Below are 25,284 nucleotides of genomic sequence, written 5' to 3'. Positions count from 1 at the left end.
TCACAAAACCTGGTGAATAATTTTGTAACTACTTGGGCAATATCCCATGATGCTGAACGTTTTTTCAAATAGTTTATGAAACGGAATCAGTTTATGCTTCTAGAATTGAATATAGTATTTCTCAATAATATACTATCATTTTATTTGGATGAATGAAATACAGATAAGATATATATAATAAATTATTCAAATTCGATTTTCAGAGTGGGATAGAACTTCTAGTCTAAACTTCCCAAGTTGATGACAACAAGCATTGTTGACATTGACATTAAGATTGGCCAAATTTCAAGTGTGCTAAAACAGCTGATCGAAAACTTTTCATTATTTGCGTTCATCATCCAATAATTAAAACATTTATAATAATATCATCTTATTGTCATTTGAAAGAATAAACAAGTGTGAACTCAACCTCCCACATAATTGAACATAATTTTTTAGGCTATTTAGACAAATCAGAATAAAAAATAAAAATACCTGGACAATTTCCTGATATTAAGATTACATCAGATTCGCTAGAGCTATGACCTTCCACTTTTGCTTTCAGAAGTGCTTAATGAACAATTATTCTCATATATATATTATATATAAAATATTGTTTATTATTCTGTGTGGCGAAAAATAGGGTTCATACCACGGGCAAAATGTTTTTCCGGCTCTCAATCTTGAAAACCGATTTCGAGCCAGAAAAGTCTCATTTTCGGCCCTAGGTGCGAAATATACTGTGACAAATAGGCTTAGGGACAGGAAGGTGGAGGGCAGGGGGTATGGACGAAATTTCGAGAAGATAGAACAAAAAGCAGGAGTCACATTGTATCCAGCTGAATGCTGCCAGCCACTCTCATTCCATCTCACTCACACCTATTCACCAGTGGAAGGTTTGAGACTTCTGAGGAATTCGAGAACATTCTATGGAGCTTGATTGAAAGGTGGTAAACAAGGGAACCTCTCTGGAATGGTCTAGAAAGTTCGCAGTCAGTATTAAAGAGGGACAACTTGTACATGTGAGTCAGTATTGAGTTTTTATGGTGAATGGAGACAAGCGGTGTGTAAACGGACGGTAAAAGTGTAGTGTTTTTGACTAAGTGGACTCTTATGTTCAGCAAAGGAAGTGTTGGTGTCAGTTTAATCTGCCATTTTTTGTTAATCTTTTAAGAGTTGAAGAGATCAGAAATTTGTTCTGCTAGAGTGTTAGTTTATTTCCAGTGTGAATCGATGGACTTTTGATCGTACTGTGGTAATTTTAATATCGTGGTGAGTCTTATAATCTAGCAATTATTGTTTTCTATGTCTCTGTAAATATTCGTTTGGTCTGCCATAGAGTATTAGTTTAGATTATTTTAATAAATTCCAGTTTAATTTTCCGTTGTAGTTTGACTCAAATAAATCCCGAACAAACCCTGTTAAAAACGTCACAATACTATCACATATTTCTGTAGTATTTATATATTTTATGTCGTTGTTGGATGTTTACAAAAGATATTGTAGCTTGAAGTGGTGTACTTGTATTCTACATAGGCTATATTTCTAGTATATTTTGATTTTTATCCGTACATATAAATTCATATTTATTGTATTCTAGACTCATTGCATTTTTAGTATTCTGGCGTAATTACACAATAGTGTTTAATTTGTAGAAGTATTGTTTTTATTCTATATTCTCACTTTCCATATTCTTACATGATGTGTCAATTGTATGAATCAATCTGATTATTGTGTTATTATGGAAATAATTATTGAAAGAAATTCTGTTTGTTTCCATGTTTCCATAAATAAATGGATACCGTCACCTAAATATGCAAACTCAAAAATCATGTCGATTTTTCAGACCTGATTTGGAAGAGAAAAAGCGAGCAGTGAATGTAAAAAGAACTGATGATAAGATAGCTCAAAGAGAAATGGAAGAAGCCATATTAAACATCTTGCAAACAACTGGTGGAAATATAATTGAGAATGAGGGCGCTATTCAATCACTTGATGAAGCAAAGGTATAAAATTTGTTTGATATTTTTCAAAGCAATTATTGACAATAATCACATTTTTGGAATATTCAATAGGCATTTGCCGAAATCTACCTGCACTACTTTGAAATATTTTTCAATTGGTCTTAAAATATTTCCGTAGTGAGTTTTTCCAAATTTGGGTAAGGATGAGTATAAAATTGGATATTATTGGAATTAAACAGACTGCAATACTATGCATGCATCCAAGCCATTTAGAAGACACAGTAATTTGCAGATAAATATTATTATATGTGTAATTTGAAGAAAGTAGATACGACGTTGTACAGAGAAGTACCCTTGGGCTTGTACTCTTTCTAATCACCGACTAGGTTACCTGAAACGACTAATAGGTGTTGCACCACTATAAGGTGTTGCACCCAGAGTTGCAACAGAGCTGCCTTGCTCATAGACGAATGCAAAGTGGGAGCGTGCTCGACCCTCACTGGATGGCAACCTTGCAATGAAGTATCAAAACTTTTTTGGCAAGAATTACATAAATCGTCCATATCTCCAGTTCTTATGAGAATAATGAAACTGAATTTATTTCAATGGTTTCAAAATAATAGAGGATAATTACAATAATCTTCACAAGTAATGTCACACATTTTCATCGTAGCTGAACTATTCGAAAGTTTATCGTGTAGAAGCTAAAATATATTGATATCCAACGCTTGAAATCATTTTTAATTACTTCAATAGGCCTTTAGGCAAGCATGCAACCAAATACATTCACAAATAGAACTTCCAGTACATAAACCTTTCCATTGATTTATAATAACTAGCCGGTAGGCTCGCTTCGCTCGCCATATTGGTCTAGGCAGACAAATTTGAACAATAATCTGTTTCTATAAGATAATGAAAAAGCTGAAAAATTAAGAAGAGCTCCAATTTTGACCATATATCTGAAGAAATATAGGAGCCCTCTCAACATAAGATATTTACTTTTTGTTTAGTTGAGAAGTTGACATTGTGGTAATAATTATTCATATTGAATGAAAAAAAGATTAAGAAATTGTCAAAAACCACAGATTTATTGAAACTTAGAAAGACCGGCTTCGGTTATTTCACCATTAGGCAAGCATCTCTGATAGACAAGAACTAAAAAAAAATTTTTAGTTTTAGTTTATCAGAGATTGACAATGGTGTAATAACCGAATCCGGTCTTTTTAAGTATCAATAAGTCTGTGGTTTTTGACAATTTCTTAGTCTTTTTCATTCAATAAGATATTAAGACCCAAACTGAACCTCTATACCCAACTTCAACGTTTTTTTTGCCAATTTGGTCTTTTAAAAGCTGTGAAAACGCAAAAAACCCTAAACAACACCTATTTTGAGATTATCCTTGTTCGTAGGCTATTGAAAAGCTCTTTTGATACAACATTTTTCCACCTCAGCTAAACCTAAGTACAAAATTTGAATAAATATTTCCTATCAATTATTGAAAAAGTGAGAAATCATAGGAAAAATATAATATGTGGTAATGGAAACAAGGATTGAATGTTTTTAGTTGCACGCTTGTCTAAAGGCTCTAATGAGTTAATGGAAATGTATGCAAGCGTTGGATATCAAAATATTGTAGGTTGTACATGAATAACTTTCAAACAGTTCAGCTATGATAAAAATATGATGAGACATTTATTGTAGTAATGTTATTATTCTCCATTATTCAATTATCTTATTATTGTAAATATTCTCGAAACCATCGAAATAAATTTAGTTTCAATATTTTCATAAGAGCTAGAGATATGGACGATCTATGTAACGCTTGGCATATAAAGTTTTGAAACGGCTAATGCAAGGTTGCCAACGCTTTGCATTCGTCTATGAGCAAGGCAGCTCTGTTGCATTCTATAGGCTACTCTGGGTGCAACACATTAGTCGTTTCAGGTAACCTCGTCGGTAATTAGGAAAATTATAAGCCCAAGGGTACTTTCCTGTAATAAGAGAATAAATCGCCAACATGAATCTTAGACTTCTATTCTGTTTTCTAGTGAAGGTGATGTGTTGGTACCTGGTATATATCGATATTGAATCGTTTTATACCATATGATTCAATAAATTATAACAGAATCATTATTTTTGTTGTTGACAGAAAAGTCTAGTGAAACTGGTGGCTAGCCAAAAACTTAGCAAGTCCACTGATGAGTCGATCATGAAGAGTTATTATCTACTCTACTCGGATGTTTCAAAGTATGCTGCAATGCTCTACAATTGTTTGGCTCAACTGGTTCACATTGATCCTCTCTATCAGTTTTCTCTTTCCTGGTTCAGCAAAATCTATGTGACATCCATTGAAGCCGTGTAAGATATACTTTTTCTAATTGATGTTCATAATAATGCAGACTCAAATAATACTAAGATTTGCTTGTAAGTCCAGAACCTGAATTAAATTTTCTCTCTCCTCTTTCCGAGTCAAGGATTTATTAGAGTTCGTTATGTCTGAACCTTGAAACAGCGCGATTCTAGACTTTGTTGGTTCTAGACTTAACTTGGGAAACACATCTCATTATTTGTTGTTTAGTAGACGAGTAGCCTGAATAGATGTATGGAAATACCTTTATTATCTGAATTGATCCAAACACAATATTGATTCCTGTTTAAAATCATGTTCTCTGCTAACACTGCTAATCCTATTATTAATTAATTTTGAATATTCATCAAATTTGATTACTTTGTATGGTGTGTGTACCGCCATTGCTGTCACTTTTGATGAGCCTCTGAAAGTGGAAAGTAGATTGTCCAGATCAATGACAAACATTCACCTTGATAGTTGATTAGGCGTTCAATGGGTCGATAAAAAGCTAGCAATTGTTAATTCCAAGTAAGATTCAAGTTCCCATAACATTTTCAAGCAGTCCGTTAGCTGATACGATTATACAGCTGACTCGAATCCTAGTACGTTTTAGCAACTGCTAGCTTTTATTCAATCGACCTAATATGATAGACGACATAATCGCTCATATTATCAATCATATCGCTAGCTCATTACTTCTTTAATTCTGCTGCTCTGTACATGAGTATGAGATTACGAGGTGATTCAACAGCCGAAACCGATACCTTGTTATTTCAATAAATTTCTGTTTCTGACAACTCAAAGTCTCTTTCTTGATTTCAATGTTACAGACAGAGAGCGGAAAATTTGGATGATCGTTTGAGAGATTTAATGAGCCATCTTACTCATAGTTTATATGAGGGCGTTTGTTGTTGCCTGTTTGGAAAGGACTGTCTCATATTCTCATTCATTTTGTGCACCAGTATACTCATGTAAGTCACTAGATTGGTGGAAACCAATACTTGAGCTTTGTTCATTCTTAGTGAAGAAACTGTTTGTTCGTGCTATTTCAGTAGATGGAGGTGTTTGGGAAATATACTTCACTATCATAATGCAATGTCAATACTTATTTTGATGTGTCATTGAAAAATATTATCTTAATGTGTCATTCACAAATCATCACCAGTCTGATTATGATTATCTACTCTAAGATATTCAGATCTAAACCATATTATCTACTAAACTTGAAATATCTCAACTGGGAAATATCTACTAAACTGTGAAAATGAATTTATGAATGAATAATTCTGTGTGTGAATTCGTGTGGTTCATGAATCTAATTATAAAAACGTCATCAACAAATATTTCAACAGTGAAATGATAGATTGGCAAAAGCAGAGACAATTATCAATTTAGCATGATTATAGATAACCAGGGAACAATTAAATATTATGAAGAAAGTATCGCAGAACGATGTAAAGAGTATCATGAAGAATTTTATAAAGGTTATAATAGAGAATTGCATATGGAGAATGAATGAATAAAGGAGTGAGTGAATCGATTTATTTTTCAGATATGAGTAAAGCTGAAGAGTTTTTTCTCATTCATATTCACAGAACAAGATGCTAGTTTATATAGCCAGTGCAGAATATTATAAAAATAACTTATATCTTTAATACATCTTCTTAGCAAAAATTTTAATAAATATGTTCAAGTCAAACATAACAAATCAAAGAAACAGAAAAGAGCTACTGAATGCATGAATAGGTACTGAAAACTATTGAACAATACAAAAGCATCGATTCAGGTGAAAAATTACAATAATTTACAGATCATACTTTGAGTAATAAAAACAAAAAAAGAAATTAATCATAGAAACACTTCCACATTAAATCATATAACGTGATCTTAATGATGTATCAATTGATTCTACCGATTGCTGCTCTCTTATTTTGAAGGGAAAGAATTCCATGCATCAATGGCAGATACCGAGAAATAATTATAAAACAATTAGTCCTATGTAAGGGAATTTGCAAGGTATAATCGTCTCCTCTTGTAACTCTATCATGCACATTTCTCATGAAAGATTCTGCTAAATAAGCAGGTGTATTGAATTTTAAGGCATTCACTCAGGAATTCTCTTCTTTCGTTGATTTCCATGAGGTTTATTGATTGTATGAATGGAGTAACATGGTCATCATATTTCAAGTCGAGAATAAATCTAATACAATTAAATACTACCTATCTATGTGAAACGCCTTGAGAGATGTCACAACATACAGGAGAACAATTATCAATTTTTGGGATTACTAAAGATTTCATCGAAAGAATTCGGACTGTGCGAGGAGTAAGATGTTTTCGTCTACTCAACTGATACAATATGGGGATCAACCTTTTTTAAATATATGCAACTTGATCATTCCATGATGGGCAATCAAATAGTCGCCTACTCCTAAGTTACTAGCAACTTCTACAAAGTTCAGCATTTTATTATGCACACGTATTTCAGGGAACAGTCTAAAGTGACCTATGAGAAGGCATTGTGTTTTTGGCGTTTATTGTCATGCCATGTTGCTTGCATCAGTCTCCTAAAGGTTCAAAATGTATTCCATCTATAGAATCTTGTATCCCATCCAGCTCTGAATGCTGGTAGATTTGAAAACCGTCTGCATAAAGATGATACTTGGAGTTTTGGAGATTACTTGATATATAATCGAGAAGATATATGATGAAAATTGGAGGATGATGGATTATAATATGATGGAGGGGGAAAATGAAGTTGACATGGGCGACAAAAGAGCACCTATAATGAGGGGAGAATTTGAAAGGCTTTGAATGACCTGAAAGAAAGGAAGGCTCCACAAGTGTATGACATACAAAGTGAGTAGGTTAGAAATGGCGACTGGTGCACAACAATGACGTCACAAACCCCCCACCCCCCTGCAACACCCGGCCACACCCGCCGCCATGGCCTCCTATGACGTCACCCCCCCCCCAAGGGATGGTGTTGTGAGGTCATCAACAATCAGCTGTTGGGGGTGGAGTGGTGACGTCACAATCACAGCTGACCAGTGATGTCACAAACAGACAGACAGCTGACTAGTGACATCACTGGTGGTATTTTACCGCACAAATTTCCTAACCTACCTAACCTAAAAAAATTATTTTCCCACCTTTTATTTGTGGTATGCACACGGCCCCTGCCACTAACCTATTGATTTTAACACTTGGCTAACAAGCAGGTGATGATGGGAGGGGTGGTAGCATACCTCAGTTCAATTGTAAATGACATTATAGATTTAATTGCTCTGGTGGCCCCTGATACTACTCTATTGGAAGCATGCAAAACTGAAGAAGACAAGCTTTTTATTACTCCTTGCCAAGAGAGAGAGAGACACTAAGAGCTATTGATTTTCTCCCTTGGCTAACAAGCAGGGACGATGGGAGGGCAGTGGTGGCATGGCTCAGTTCAATTGTAATTGACACTATAGATTGAATTGTTCTGGTGGCCTAATACCCCATTGGGGTAGGCATGCAAAACTGACAAGAAAAACTTGCTATATTAATTTTCCTCTAGAACAACAACCGCCAGTTCTGTAGTAACTGTCACTATAGATTACATTGCTCTGGCACTCAATTACAGGTGCACACTTACTGTCTAGTCAAGCAGTCATTATATGACTTTCCTTTAGAAAGAGAGAAACAACCGCCAGTTCAGTTGATAATTGTCAGTGTCTAGTTCATTGCCCTTGGCTATTACTCCAGGGGTATGCTAACTGTCTACTGGCTAACCTATTGCAGGCCCCCCTGCCACTAACCTATTGATTTTCTCCCTCTGGTTAACAAGCCTGGAGGAAAGGGGGGAACTGTCTAGACAAACTTGCTATATTGATTTTCCTCTTGAGGAACACCTCAATATTGTAGTTCTTCCTAATATTATCTATTACTGTAGTGTTAAGAGTAGGTATTTAAGAGAAGAAGAAGAAAGAGAATAAGAAATTCTATTACAGTTTCAACACACACATACTCACACACACACACACACACACCACACACACACACACACACACACACACACACACACACACACACACATAGATAGATACATTAGTCATTGCATAACAAACAACCAGTTACAAATTCAATTTCAACATTGATTTTTTGATTTAGCCATGGACAATTTGAAGTGAACATTTATAGTTAAGTCTATCATCATTAACACCTGAAGAAGAAGAAGTTGAAGGCATATTATTGTTTTCACTATTCCGCTGTGTTGTATGTGCAAGAGATTCTTGTAAATGTAGGTGTACATCCTCCAATAATGACAGTAAATTTAATAATGTTCTTCACAATGGACATGTGAAACTGAGCTACTACATTTCTTCAGCAGACCATCAAGGTTTGGTGGGCTAAAGTCAGAAGCATATTTACACGAAATGTCAATGATCTGAACATAGTTGTTGATAGTGTTTGAAAGATACAAATCATCATATAGGTAAGAAATCACCTTAGGGACCAACAAAAATGATAATTGAGGGAAGGAATGCACTAGGAAGGCCAAGACTGGAGAGCATAGAACAACTGAAAAGGATCCGAGATGTGCCAATTACAGTGACCTCAAAGGCCTCTTTCACACGATAGGAGACATGCAACTTGAGCACAGAACAGTGTTCACTTTTTTTTGTCGAAGTACATTGAGTCCATTGAGTCTTTCACATGGTGATCCCGAGCCAGGAGCCTCCTTTTGTCACGTCTTTTCCCCTCGAGGCAAGCAGAAACTTGACCCATGATCCTACGTCACTCCAGTCATTACTTTTTCTCAAAATCTATTGTTCTTGAAAATGAAGATAGAAAGATTCTGATTTCAGATTTGGAGTCAGTGACCCCAAATTCTTTAATGCATGAGTCCCGTTTTCGAAAATATCCGAAAACAATGAAGTTATGGCTGTTTTTAATAAAGCTTTCTATTATCATATAATTATACGGTAAAAACAAACAGGTACTGTACTATACAGTACGTATGTACTGTAGCTATTATAATACAACTTACACTGTATTCATGTAGGAAATTTGGTGAGATATTTATCTTGATTTGTGAAAATACCCAAAAATAAGGGAGTAAGATATCTCTGAAAAACCAACGTTTAAAAATTATTCTAAGACATATTATGTCTTGAACTAAAAACGTGTAGCAGATATCCAGATCACTATTCAAGCTATCAAGCTTTCTATAAATCTATTTGTCTCCCCATGTCAGTAGGTTTGCGCCCAACGTTTTCACTTAAACATTTCTGTGATAATTATTAAATTATGATAAAACGCAAATTATCATATTGATCTTCTAAATCCAGTTACATGCACATCGATTCCCGTGAAATTGGTTTTTACCATTCCTATGAATTCTACCAGGTTCAGCGCAACTTGTTAAAATGTTTGATTCAACAGAATTCATAAGAACAGCAAAGAATCGAACAACAAAAAAGTCCAAGTTTGTGTCGATGGTATATGACATAGAAAGCAAAAGCTCGCGCTTGGTCCATAGTTCTAGGACTGAGGATTCAGCTCAGCGACTAAAATCGACAAGCCATGATTATGTTAATCAATACTCATATACTAATACAAAGTATAGAACTGCTCTTTACTATGATAAATGGTTTTCATTCTTTAATAAAAAGGAAATGAGAATCCAGTGTCAAAAGCATTGAAGTTGCCAGGCTGGTCTGGACTATTCATGACTGGGTACGTGCCACCTTAGTCCTCCGACACACCAAGAACCTGACAGGAGTGAACAGCGACTATCTCATCCATCAACACCGTACGCCAGCGACAGGGAAAGACTGTTTTGAAAGAGTCTCGAATTGGCGTGTGCGTTAGGCGCCAAAACTGGACACTTTTACATTGGTACAGAAATGACAGAGTCAGACACATCGAATCTCTGACACCTCCAAAACAGGACGGCTAGGTTACACTTCTTGGATGGACTGTACTACGCAGAGCTGTCTTGTTTGATGAATCCCCATGTGTAGGCTATTCTTAACAAGACCATTGACAATTATTTCTGAAACCTATCATTCTTTACTATCTCTCTTCATAGTAATATCGGGCAATGACTTACCTTGTAACTGTATTATTCCTATTTTGTGCAGTTGTCTCTCTTTTCTGCATTTATTTGGAGCATAAATAATAGAGCTATTAGTAAATTTCTTGACACAAAACAAAAATTAATTAACTTTATAGTTCAATTATTGTCAAAATTAGTGAGTACACTGAAATCTCTCGATAACTCTATAATTCGTAGTTTTGCCATCAAAAACACTGTAATTAGTATTCCCATGAAGATAAGTACACTAATATGCAATTGTAACTGATAACTCCAGTAATGAGTTCATTGAAAGCTTTATGGATTCACATATAATAATATAACTAGAGACACCCTGGGTTAAAGAGCTCGCTCATTAACAGTTGTTTTGATTTCTGAAATCTTTCACAAGTATGTCAAATTAATATTTAACAATATTTTCTGATATCAGTAGAGGGAAACTAGGATTTTGGACGGGTTTTTTTGTGCAATCTCCCCCCTCCCCCCTCCCCCACTCCCTGAAACACCTCTTCCCCCCTCCCCCCTCTCCCTCTCCCTCTCCCTCTTATCTTATCTTATCTTATCTTATCTTATCTTATCTTATCTTATCTTATCTAATCTAATCTAATCTCTTCCTCTCCCCCAGTGAGGACGAGGGGGATGGAGAGAGAGAGAGAGTGATCTCTCTCTCTCAGTGAGGGAAAAAATAATTTCCCTGAGGAAAAAATAATTTCCCTTTCTACTGACAGATTAAAGTGAATCTGTATTCTCTGAGGGAAAAAATAATTTCCCTGAGGAAAAAATAATTTCCCTTTCTACTGACAGATTAAAGTGAATCTGTATTCTCTACTGTCAAATTAAAGTGAATCTGTTACATCTAATATCTTATAATACTGTAAAATTAAAGTGATTGCAAATTGAATAATTCGGAGGGTACAAGAGAGAGAGTGATACACCCATCGTTTCTCTGTCTCTCGCATTAGCATTACTTGTAGATTGTGCAAACTACTAGGTGGAAAAAACAGATGGCCCCATGCGTTATCTCCTATTCTCACTTACTCGCACCATATTTCTAAATTCCTTTTTGCTATTACGAAAGCCATGTGAAAGAGAAATCAGACAAGTAACTGAGTTCCTTTTTAATCCCGCCTTCCTATACTGCCAGTTAAAGTTTTTTTTTTTTTTTTTTTTTTTAATCACATTCCTATTGCTATCTAGTCTTGAGACTAATGAGCAAATTTTATCAAACCTAATTTACTAATTGTATATAATATGGACTACAGTGAAACTCTCTTTAGAATTTCTTACTGCTACCTACTAATAATTATTATGTACATCTATTAACTGTACTACTTAAGCTAGATTTCACTCAATCACTGCTCTGCTTTTTCACTAGACACCACTTTCACTGCACACCAATTCAAATGGTTTCCTTCTTTTCAGTCTCCGCACCAACCCTCCGTTGTCTAGCAGCTGGATTGCTTCGACGTTCGTGTGTTGGTGGAGCCGTTCTTCATGACTTTCTGCATACCTTTGAATCTCACAGGATACCATGTTGACTCCCAGGTCCCTATGGATGTCGCTGTTCCGCACATACCAGGGAGCATCAACGATGTTTCGGAGCACCTTGTTCTGGAATCTTTGTATGATGGTGACGTTGCTCTGTTTGGTGCAGCCCCATAGTTGTATTCCATAGGTCCAAACAGGTTTGAAGATCTGCTTGTAGAGGAGCAATTTGTTTGGTATTGAAAGTGATGAGTTTCTTCCAATAAGCCAGTAGAATTTCTTGTATTTTATGTTCAGTTCTTCTTTTTTCTTTTTGACATGCTCTTTCCAGCGAAGCTTAGCATCAAGAGTCATACCTAGGTATTTAGCTTGATTTTCATGTGGTATATTAATTCCATTGATGTTGATTGGAAGGTACACAGCTCTCTTGTTGGTGAAGTTAACATGAATCGACTTTTCCTCATTGAGCTTCATTCTCCACTTTTTGGTCCAGTCTTGTATCTTGTTGACAGATCTCTGAAGCTTCGCTGTTGCAATACCAACATCACTGTCTACTGCTAGTAGGGCGGTGTCATCTGCGAACGTGGCTGTGGTATTCTCCTCCAAATTAGGGATATCACTAGTGAAGAGAAGATAAAGGACTGGTCCTAAAACACTTCCTTGCGGAACTCCTGCTTTTATCTCTCTTAGATCAGAATATGAATCTTCATATTTGACTCTAAAGTACCTTCCTGTCAAATATGATTGCAATATTTCTGTAAATTGCTTAGGAAGCATTTTCTTCAGTTTATAAAGAAGTCCCTCATGCCATACTTTGTCAAAAGCTTGCCCTATGTCGAGAAAAACTGCTGAACAAACCTTTTTTTCTTCCAAGCTCTTCTCTATTATATTAACTATCCTATGTACTTGATCAATTGTGGAGTGTTTTTTTCTGAAACCAAATTGATGATTAGGAATTAATTGCTTTCTCTCAATTATTGGCTTGAGTCTACTCAATAATATCCTCTCAAACAACTTTGATAACACAGGTAACAATGAAATTGGTCTGTATGAAGCTACTTCATGTGGTTCTTTTCCTGGCTTGAGTAACATTATAACTTCAGCTACTTTCCAGACTCCTGGTACAAATCTGAGTCTGAATGAAGCATTCAGGATGTTTGTTAGCTTGATGAGTGCTTTCCTTGGTAGATGCTTCAGGACTAAGCCAGTTATCAGGTCAAATCCTGGAGTTTTCTTAGCATTCATAAGTTTTATTTCCTTTCTCACTTCTTCTACTGAGACATTCATTAGTTCTTGATTTTCCTGCATGATGTTACCTTCAATTTCTAGATCTTCTTGAGCTGCAACGTTTGGCTGGAAGACATTCACAAGATGATCAGCAAATGCCTGTGCCTTTTCTTCATTATTCTTGGCCCATTGTCTATTCAGTTTCCTAATAGGGGGAACTTGTTGGATGGGTGTTTTTATTTTCTTAGAAGCCTTCCATAGTGAGTAATCAGTGTTGCCTTGTCCTGTCAAATTACTCAAGTAACTGTTGATTGATTCATTTTTAATAAACTGTATCTCTCTTTTCAGTTCCTGTGTGATCTTGACTCTCTTACAGCTTCGTAAAGTACCTTGCCCTTATGAGTTGTTAATCGTGATCCCCAATGAATGTGTTTTGAATTGAAGTCACCGCCAAGGATAAATCTCGTTCCCAACATATCAAACATTGATAGATGATCTTCTTTTCTGAATGAATATCGAGGAGGACAGTAGACAGCTGCAACTACAAATCGATAATTAACTGCTTCCACACATACTCCTATCAATTGAATTCGTTCAGTTTCTAATTTAACGTGTTCATTATGCTGAATGCTCTCTTTGATTATGATTGAACTCCCCCCTCTCGCAACATTGTTGGGATGTAAGGCGTGGTAGGTCCTGTAACCTTTAAATTTTATGTAGGACTGTTTTGTAAAGTGAGACTCAGAAATGAGACAAATATCTACATTATCTATGTTTAGAACTGCTTCCAATTCCAGTTGTCGTTGTAAGAGTCCATTTGCGTTCCATTCCATTATGTTTAGTGAACGAATCATTTTGGTTTTTGTTGTCTATTATTGTCTAATTTCTCGATGCGAGATTGAAGGGATGAAATTATTTTCTCTTGTTTATCAAGTTTAGATAAGATGAGCTGTAGGATTTGTGAGGTGTCTTTTACTTCTTCATTTTTCTTCATCTGCGATTTATTTTCTTTGGATACGATTTCGGCGAAAGTCATTCTCTTTTCTGTGGGCCTACTTTGATGTTGAGTGGGCCTACTTTGAGAATTAGCCACATTCCGAGCCTGAGAATCGACAACATTTTTTGATGTTATATTCTTACTGGCTACCCTACTCGAGTTACGTATTTTTTGTAACTCAATTGCTACAGAGCAACCACGGTAGCTTGCAGGATGAGCTTCACCACAATGAATGCATTTCGGTAGTGCTTCACTAGGTTTCGTACACTCCTTTGATGCATGTTTTCCAGCGCACTTCACACATCTGGCCTCCTTGTTGCAATAAGCCTGAGTGTGGTTGAAAGCCTGGCAACGCTTACATTGAGGTATTAGATTAACTTTCTTCAATGCTTCAACTTCTACTCTGCAACCCAGAATATGTTTAAGTTCAAAAACCTTCTTAACATTCTCTTCTGCGCTGAACGAAACCATGAACATGTCTAATGGTTCTTTAGTTTTCCACTTCAACTTATTCACTACATCTACCACTAGCAATCCCTTAGCCTTTAAGTCCTCCATTATGGATTCTATACTACAGGAGTGATGAAGTTTTTTTATCATCACTCTTATGGGTCTCACCTGTTTGTTTTCATACGAGTGCCAGTTGAAACCATCGTTGATTAATTCTTTTGTAATATTTCTGTACGTTTCTGAATCTACTGAATTTACTTTGAAAGTCTCTCTACTCAAGAGCTTTATTCTAAATTTTTCATCTGAAGTCACTTTTTTCAAACTTTTATGAAGAGACTCCAGGCTCTTTATACCATCCACTATGATTGGTGGCGGTGGCGTTTCTTTCTTCTTGTTCTTTACTTCCTCACCTTTATTCTTCTGCAATGAGGTGATTTTGTTCAACTGACGATGGTTACCAGTAGGCTCATTCTTTGGTTCAGGAGACAAAGTACTATTTAGTTTCCTCTTCTTTGTAGTACGTTTGTTACGGGCCCTGATCCACTCAGTCTCTTTTGCCAACTCCTCCTCATTAGTTGAGTAGTTTTCAGCAACTGCTGGACTGCATGGTTGTTGAATGTTCTGTTCTATTTTTTGAAATCGCAATTCTAAGTCTTCAATTCTCCGCTGAAGTTCTACGTTGCTCTTCTCTAGCTGCTTTCTCTTCTCATCCGACTCCTTCCAGGCGATGAAGAGTGCATGCTCGGCGGCTGAATGGAGCTTATTTGATTTAATATAACGATCCGGTGAACACTGGATCTCTGATGGTTTGGTGGTGTCCATGTTCTCGATGTTGCTTTCCTCGTCTTCTTGCTCTTCAAACTCCGGGGCAAGAAAACTGGGTAGTTTCAACAATTTTCCACTTGACGTAGCCATAGTCAATAATTTGCGATCATACTTTTCGAAAAGCCCTCATACTCACTCACGATCGCGGAAACGCGAGCGCGAACGAAAATTGAAGGCCGCGCGAAAGTAGGTCACTTCGATTGCATAAAGACGGCGGATTTTAACCGAAATTTGATGCAATGTTTTGTTCCACTTAAATACCGTGAACAATCAACTGCTGACTCACTACTTCTACTGCACTACACTACGAGTACGTCTGCACTGTATGAGAGCTAACGCGATACTGCCAGTTAAAGTGAATCCATATTTCTACATCTTTATACTGAGTGAATGTATATTACTACATCTAATAACTTGTACTGTAAAATTAAATTGATTGCAAATTAATACAATTGGTTTGCTTTCCGCCCGACAGTTAAGAAAAATTTCAAATTTAATTTATTCATTCAATGAGAATTCATTGAAACTTGTGCAATCAAAATAACCAGTTATTTTTTCGTCTTATCAGCTCGAACGATAAGAACCAAATGACACACCTCCTGCAATTAACTTAATGGAATTCGACGCATGCTACACTTTCCTTATCTAATGATGATACGTAGTGAAATCCAGCGCACGCGTCAAGGTTATAGAGAGAGAGAAATTGTGATACGCCTCCTATGTGTTTCTCTCTCACACAAGCAGCAGACTGACTTGCACCCAAGTCGAGCCCCTGCCACGTTGCCATATCTACCGCTTTTCCTCTATTGCGAAAGCCATGACAAAACTCAGTGAAGTAACTGAGTTCCTTTTCAATCCGCCATTCATATACTGTACTAGTGAAACCATATGCTTCTCTCCACGCGGCAATCTCTGCGTTACGAATGACGAGTGAAGGAGAGAACACTCAGCTCTCGACTGTTCTCCCCTTTGATCGGCCGTACGCTACTGCCAGTTAATGTGAAACCATCATCTTGTTCTTGCAGCTATGCGTTACAATGGTTACCGCTCTTTATAAATTTTATGTTTTCGACAATCAATCACGGTCGTCTAGACTGAAACAACATATCGTTCACTCTCTCTCACACAACCGTTTACAAGATTTTATGTTTTCGGCCCCAATATAAAGTCTTTATATTTGACTAAATCTATTTTTTCTGTAATAATTTGCACTACCTGATTTTCGGAAAGGTTATGTTGTTTGGCCTCAATCCAGTTCATGTGAAAACTTACCTGGGCATATTTGGATACAATGTCGAGTGCAATTCTGTGAATGAATAAATTTAGATACTCAATGAATGGAGCCGAACATTGCAGTCTCAATGCAGACTCCCATCTCGTTTTTCTTAATAAAATCTCCTATATCATTTTTAGTTGCATACTTTTCTGCAATTTGCTTAATAAGAATAGCAATAGCATCTTTTGTAATGAACTGTTCAATACCTTCCATAATATTAGCTTTTATTGCACTCGCCATTTCAGATAATCGTTTTTCAAACTCTTCCTTTGTTAATGAAGAACTAATCAATTTCTGCAAAGCAGATTCTAAATATTGCTTATCAATTCCCGATGGCTGTGTTTCATTTACTTTAGTAAAAATTTCTGTACTAAGTTGTTTCAATTTAGTATTGAGATAGTTTCTGTCCAGCACCTCCAAATTCTTAATTTTATCTGATACGGCTTTTAATTTCTCATCTAAATAAGCTTTATCAACTTTATCGTTGTTAATACTGAGCAACTGAGATGAAAAGCTGTCTGTTAAAGTTTTCACTTCTCCTAATGCACTCTCTAGAGTTTGAGTTCTCTCTGCAATAGCTTCATCGATATTAGCACTGAAATTTTGTAATGTACTTAGAATATGTTCTCTTTCAATTATGCTCACTCCAATATTCTTTGTATTTTCTGAAACGAGTTTGGTTATTTGCGAATCTAAATAAAATTTCACAGCTTCGCTGATTCCTTGTTGATTTATCGATTCGATTATCTTCTGTGTTATCGAGTCAATATCACACGTAAGATTAGCAACAGCTCCGCTAGCACTAGCCGTATCAATTCGTCCGAATCGATGTAGAGTCATCGTAACACTAAATAATTAATTTTGCTTCTTTTAGCTCTTCAATTATAGACACGATCTCCACATCATGCCCAGTGTTGCCACTAGCTTTTGAGGAATAGAGTAAATTTAATCTTTCCACTAATTCGTCAAAATTATCAAAGTATTGATAAATTCTATCATGAGAATTATTTTTTGCAAATTTCAATAAACCCCAACCCTTCTTTTTACTAATTTTTTTACTGGGAAATAACTTTTGAATCATTTGCGATTTAATTCCCTGATTTCGTTTAACATAGCCTCTTCAATCTAAATGTATGCCTGTAAGTGTTAAGATTTTTTTATACTTATCCAGATCTCTCTGATTATAAAGATTTGAGTTTGGTCTCGTACTGAATAATAACTCAAGTAGACCATGTGTTAAACGGAATCTTTCATTATTAATATCTATATAACCGTTATCGAATATTACTTGCTGATTTCCAATATAATACACGTCATCTTTAGAATTATATGAAATTCCATAACTGATTGAATTATTCAATTTTCCCGCATGAAACGTTTTTAGATATTGTGACAGCACATCATCATTCCTGCTAGAACCAAGTAAACTGTTTTCAAATTTAGTCGAGCTTAAAAAATTGTCTGTTGAACTCTCATAACTCTTTTCATCCCCCTCCTCATTATCATCAATTTCCATACTCTCTTGTTCCTCTTTTACTTCTTCCTTTTTAGGTGTAAAATCATGATTAGAGTGCAAACTAGATTTGGTTTTTCCCAATTCAATTATAGGTTCTATTAATGGCGAAAGAGTTTTCCTATTGAATTCCTCCGTTCGTTTTTCAAAATTGACTAAGCTTTTATGCTTGTCACTGATCACCTTTCTCAATTTCTTAATCTTTTCTATTAAACTCTCCTTCTTGTTATTCACTATGCTATTTCCTCTCCTCCTCCTATGTGTTTTAGACAACATGACTGTACAAAGAATTAATCTCTACTGAACGGAAAGAATCGTGTCCAGTGAATCCCGATATTTTCCTTCCTTTATATTACATTCTTTTAAAATTGTAAGAAAATTATGCGGTTTACGATTCCAAACTGTATGACAAAGTTTACTGAAATCTTTATGAGACATATCTCCTCCAACATGATCTCTGTGAATTAATTTCAGACTCAATAAATCCATCTTAAACATTATTATCATATTTGCATTATCTCTAGTGAAATGTTTCTGTGTAGCTCCATAACTCTGAATTAAATATGCAGTGTCAATATTTCGATGTCGTCCCATAGTAAAATATTCTCTTATCTGTGGGACATTACTCAGTTGCAAGTCATCAAAAATTACCAAGCTATATTCAGGGATACGGTTTGGATGGGGAATTTGGCTCACATCATCTTTCATGTGAAATCCGATATTTTTCAAACCTGCAAATACCTTGCTGAGAAAAACATATTTTGGTTGATATAAACTTTTGCTAAATAAGTAAATGTGCTTAAATTCTAAACCATTTTCAGCAAATACTAAATTAAATAAGAGATTTGTTTTTCCCCCAGCACTGGGTGATATAATTAACATTCTTGCATTGTGAGGTAGTAGCTCTCCATTTTTACAAAATGCAGGCTTTTCTTTATTTGTGATTAATTTATCAAAGTTAACAATTGGTAATTGACTCATGATTACAAACGTACAGAACGTGATCTGATAAGGTACTGAAAATTTTTACAATAGTTAGAACAATGCCGCTAGTATTTAGAGCAATGACCGAGTGCATGTTGGCGCTACATGTATAGAGAGGCGTTTCCCAGAGATTGGAATGCAGGCAACACTCTCCACCTCCTCTCCTCATCATCATCATCAAATTTACTATCGGAATCATGTTAGTCATGTGTACAGCATGTGATCTGATAAGGAACTAATCATTTTTCGTGAGTTATCAGTGAGGGGGAGGAGGCGGCTTATCACAGCGGCAAGCGTTCGCTCGCTCCCCCACTGATAGAAGTTTCTCACTTCAACTTGCCCTCTCTTTCCCGCACCCTCTTCACGAGAATGCATCATCTGTTGCTTGAGCCTTAGCAAATTACGAAACTTCAGATTGAAATGGAAAGCAATGTTTGATGAGGAGCTATTATATTTTCAACGAATGTACATCATGATATTTACAATAAATGTACATGTTATTTACAATAGATCATTGACAATAAATGTACATGTTATTTACAATTGATAACAAAAGATTATTTTTCATCTAATAATTGATCTTTACTAATATAACTAGGCGTTTAAAACCCAATCCATTTCACTAACAATCCTTTTTTATCACGTTTTAATATTTTTTCAATCAAATACACTTGTCTCTCCGATTCGTTTAATTGTGTTTTTTTAATTTCTTCTGCATAAAACCTACCACTAATTACTTCTCCGTTTAGATCTCTCAGTGAGTAGGTTATAGGTTTAGAAGGGAAAATAGAATGAATTACAAAATACTCTGCGCTCCAGTTTATGTTATAAGATTTATTGAAAAGAACCCTTTTCTTTGAGATTCGTACAACATCTCCTAGCTTAAATTTCGGTTTTGAATTTTTCAATTTATATCGTCTATTGAATGCAGAATTCAAAGACATTAAAACATGATTACGATCTTTTTTCCCCACATCTTTAGGTTTCATTCTAATGGATGAATGCATTGTTGCATTATAATCATGAACTAAACTGTCTAGTTGTGATATCCAGTTTTTGGTACCATGTTCAGTTAAATATCTATAAATTTTTGCTTTGAGTGTTCTATTAAACCTTTCAACTATGGAGGCTTTCTTATCGGTAAAAACATGATAATGTTTAATACTATATCTATCTAATAACGCTTTAACTTTTGAATTAAAGAATTCTGTTCCCTGATCTGTTTGGAACAGCTTAACTCCCTTATTTTTAGAAATAATTGGTTTGAGAGCGTTAAATACAGATTGGCTTGCCTTGTCTTTTAATGGTATACAATATGCAAATTTTGAAAAACAATTAATAACAGCTAAGATATATTTGTAACCCTTATTAAAACGCGATAAACTTGTCATCTCAATAAGGTCGGCTTGAAGCAAGTCTTTTTCACTTTTCAACTCATATTTGCGAGTGGGATAGTTCACACGCGGCACGCTATGAAGCTCTAAAGCTAGCTTAGATCTAATAATATTCATGATATTTACAACAGTCAAATCAGTGGTGTTGGATGATTGTCACGGGACATACTGAGCAATTGTTAGTATGAAGACTTCCTTACTACTGTTCAATCAATTTTATATGTGTACATACTTAATCAGACTAAACTGGCTTCATATATTATTCTAACTTACACATAGCTTTACAACTAGAGTAGCTTGGTTTAATTCAATAAATCAACATAGAATGAGAAACATTATACAGCATTTTTTTTTTTGTCAATAGTTATAATAATTTTGCATTTATTTGTAACTTATAACTAATACATTTATTCCTTAAACCTCTACAAGTATTACAATTAATTTTCACATTCGAAGCTTTTAGTATTTAATAGTTTTATTCTCTCCTCAATTAACGAGTTCATCATAATTTCTGTAAAAAATTTAAAGTTATAGTTTGTACAACATTGCTGATTCGCCACACATTTTCATAATTTCAAATGTAAATCTTACACTATCAATGTTTTTATCTGTTAACCTATCATCAATGAAATAATACATTTGAATATTCAACCAACCTAATGAATGACAATAGCAAAATTCAGAAATTTCCTTTAATTCACATCTTCAATGTCTATCAACTATATTCTTATTTATAATATAACATACGCTTATATGTTCTGACTTCTGTTCTTCACTTTTACCAGGTTTTATAAATGTTAAATATTCCTCAAACGTTAGTCCTTCTTTTCCGAAATTATTCAATTCTAATATTGTTTTGTCAATAAGTTCGAAATAACAACATCTATATTTTTCATCGATTTTATTCGAAAAATAGTTCTTATCAAATGAAATTGAATCCATCTCCAATCTGAAATTAAACATAATATGCTATCAATTTTGTTCTAAGCCTGTCTCATCTGCAGAATCTCATAAAAAATTCCAGATAAGTTCATTTAATTGTTCTCTTGTTAAATGTTTATTTTTTTCTGTTATACATTTTTTAATTTTATCGATAGACTCTTTAAGATGTGCACACACACATCTCCATGAATCGGGGATATCGCCATTCCCCCAGAATTTATCATATGATGTACCGTATAAATCACAAACTGAAATATGATTATAGTTATCACTATGCCAAACTCCTAATTTTTCATAGTCTCTCACAAATGTTAGACAATTCATATTCGTCCATCCTTTTTCTGCTAACTGGTCCAATAATTGGTGATGCGTCTCCAATAGTTCAGTTAGTTCACAACGATAACTTTGTATTCTCGCCATTTTTTCTAAAGAAACAGAATCATATTTAGCCACAAATAAGAAAACGAGCAAACATAACTTGTAAGCTTCTCCCATACCCTGTTAAAGAGATACAGCCCACGTCTCCTATCACAGTGCTATCAGACAAAAAGCATAAGCTAGAACTGGATGAAATTGATCTAAAACGTAGGAAAACTGAGTTTTTTGAAACCACACAGTCATTCAGGGCACAGCATAAGCAGATAGAAGAATTTGAGGAAGAAATAGAAAATTTGAGAGAGGAACTTGAGCCATATTTCCATTCACATTGGTGAAATTTTGATCTAAGTGGAGTGTACAATGTGACTGCATTTACTGTAAATAATAAAGGAAAATTTGCATATGTAGGTGTTTTAGGAGAAATGGTATGACAAGCTATAATGGTCATACATTTCCTAGAATAGAATCACTTGAGTTCCTCTCAGATGTATGGAAAAACTTGGAAGACACTCCCTTCACACAAAAAGAAGTGGAGCAGTATAATAACATCACAATGCTGGAAATTAAAGGGAAAGTGAAAGTAGGACAGTGTAAAAGAAAATTATTGTGACATTGACTGTTGACATTTACCTCTCACCCCTTCTCCTGATTCCTCTCTCATTTTTTCTCTCCTGCTAAACGAGTGGAGGACAGAGGAGGAGAACAAAGGACAATTTTTGTCCTCGGGGAAGAGGAAAATTGTGCTCGGAGGAGAACAATTGTCCTCGGAGGAGAAAATTGTCCTCGGAGGAGAGGTTTTGTCCTCGGAGGACAAAATTGTCCTCGGAGGAGAAAAATTTAAGTAAAAATGAACTTACATGTGTTGATTTGACGAAATGAAATAATCGGATATGCTTCTCTCAGCTCAGTTAGCTCCTCGACTCGGTTCAGGTATCGTCTCAGCTCAGGTAGCTCCTCGTTCCAGCTTAGCTCCTCGGCTATGCTTTTCTCGATGCAGGTATGTTTCCCTCACGAGAGGACAACTGTTTATGAGACCGCAAACCGAGTTGTGGGGTGAGAAAATGCTGTGAAAAACAATGAAATATTTAATAACTGTAACCAAATATAAATATATATATATATATTATAAATCAATTTAGTGTTATTTCACAATAATATGAGAATGTAACAAATTTTACTTACAATCAATAATGTTAGTGTCGAGCTCGTGCTAAACCTCTGGGGAGTACGCAGTGCTCGCCAATTGTGATACGCCTCCTATGTGTTTCTCTCTCACTCGTACAAGCACAAAAATATGAGAATGTAAAAAATTTTACTTACAATCAATAATGTTAGCGTTGAGCTCATGCTAAACCTCTGGGGAGTACGCAGTGCTCGCCAATTGTGATACGCCTCCTATGTGTTTCTCTCTCACTCGTACAAGCCTGCAACAGACAGAGAAACGACTTGCTATATAATCACTTCCCTCAGAGGAAAATCATCATTCACGTTAGAGCTATACACTTTGAGTGTTTTGTGAATTTCTCCACAATACTTCTTGAACTTCTCCACTTCACAACGGCGACGATGGACTCATCAAACGCTTCCTCCTCCTCCTCTACATTATTCATCATCCCGGACACCCCCTCATCGGAGAGGGAGCTGAACTACTGGGAACAGCAGAAGCAGCAGAAGAAGCAGCAGAAAAGCCTCAGCTCGGCTGCCACCTCTGCTGCTACAGCTGTCGCCTCCACCTCTGGCGCCTCCTCATCCTCACCCCTGAAGATGCAGGGAATATTTGTTCAATGTGAGGATAAGGAAGAAGTCATCATACCCGACACCAGCCCTCTCCCGCAAGCTACACCGCCTACTTGGGCACCACGCCGAGCAGCCCTCACATCGGTACCCGCCGCCAAGCAGCCTGTGAAGCGGAGGCTGGTCTTTGATGATGAGCCCGCCGTCCTCACTCAATCAAAGGTTAGCATACAAAGAGTTATTATTATTATTATTGTATTAACATGTAATGTGCACAAAATCTTTATAAAATGTGAATTTTTAAAACTAATTTCTAATGGATAAAATCTTTTGTGTGCATTACAAGTCATTACTGATTCTTATACTGTGAGCGAAGACTGAGCTTGACTTATAAATTTTGCTATCAAAACAATCCGAACACAGATAAATTCTCATGATGGTTGCATTGAAATTTGGATAAAAATTCAAAACATGTTTTAGTAATTTCGATAATAAATTTGAATATGTTGCATGAAACAATTCAATTATCTACCAATTTGAATTGAGTTCAAGTAATCGGAGAATTTCCGAGTTATTACTTATATATATATATATATATATATATATATTATATATATATATATATATAATATATATATATATATTACTTACTATATCAAATTACTGATTCGAATAATGCATAAACTGTTTATAATATTCCGTGTGAAACAAAATTATTGTTGATAAAAATGAGCATGTAATGAACTGAAATATTGATTCAAATAATACATTGTTATTTGAATTATGAAAAATGCGTTCACATGCATAAACTGTTTATAATATTTCGTGTGAAACAAAATTATTGTTGATAAAAATGAACATGTAATGAACTGAAATATTGATTCGAATAATACATTGTTATTTGAATTATGAAAAATGCGTTCACATGCATAAACTGTTTATAATATTTCGTGTGAAACAAAATTATTGTTGATAAAAATGAACATGTAATGAACTGAAATATTGATTCGAATGATACATTGTTATTTGAATTATGAAAAATCCAATCATATGCATAAACTGTTTGATTGTGTGAAACAAAATTGTTAAAAATGAACATGTAATGAACTGAAATATTTTTTGAGTCAATTATCTAGCAATTTGAATTGAGTTCAAGTAATCGGAGAATTTCCGAGTTATTACTTACTTTCAGTTTTGAATAGTGAATCTGTTGAGCAAGATCTCTCTCTCTTGTAGGATTTTATAACCTGAAACAAATAAGAGTCTAATGAAATATTTTTTCAACAGAAACGTGTGCCGGAAGAGAACTCATCCATGCTACCGCTGATGGAGGAGGTGCGACGAAGGGAGGAGGAGGAGGAGGAGGAAGCGGAGAATGAGATGGAATCAGAAAGCTTCCTGAAATTATTAAATAGTCGGGTGGAGAAACCGTGGATGCCTCTGCGTGAGCTGGAAGAGGGCTTACCTTACCCAATATGTGATGTGAGAGAGGCATGCAACCAGCATGGTCGCCGAATTGTGGTCAAAATCCGGGTGCCTGGAGTGAGAACAACTGATGTTTATTTGCCAGAAAGATTCGCCCGGATTTTGAGCGAAAAAGACATTCAAAATTTCAAATTGCAGTGTAAATCATTATGTCTGTTTGTAAAGCATGTTAATGCTTTTATGACAGACATAAAAATTGTTAAATGCTAGTTTTAACAATTT

At 35.4% G+C, this 25,284-nt stretch overlaps 1 protein-coding gene across 1 annotated transcript in view; it reads left to right on the top strand.

Annotated features, from left to right (window-relative positions):
- The window catches only part of LOC120354997 (dynein heavy chain 7, axonemal-like), a 423,355-nt gene that overhangs the window by 82,657 nt on the left and 315,414 nt on the right, over window positions 1–25,284 (top strand). Inside the window, exons 3-5 of the mRNA XM_039443220.1 lie at window positions 1,826–1,985; window positions 4,093–4,301; window positions 5,124–5,264. Coding sequence (XP_039299154.1) covers window positions 1,826–1,985; window positions 4,093–4,301; window positions 5,124–5,264 — 510 coding nt within the window. The remainder of the gene's footprint in view (window positions 1–1,825; window positions 1,986–4,092; window positions 4,302–5,123; window positions 5,265–25,284) is intronic.

This window comes from Nilaparvata lugens, chromosome X, assembly GCF_014356525.2.
Source record: "Nilaparvata lugens isolate BPH chromosome X, ASM1435652v1, whole genome shotgun sequence".
Classification (NCBI taxonomy): Eukaryota; Metazoa; Arthropoda; class Insecta; order Hemiptera; family Delphacidae; genus Nilaparvata; species Nilaparvata lugens.
The sequence above is the reverse complement of the archived record's forward strand: the minus strand, read 5'-3'. Positions and strand labels throughout refer to the sequence as shown.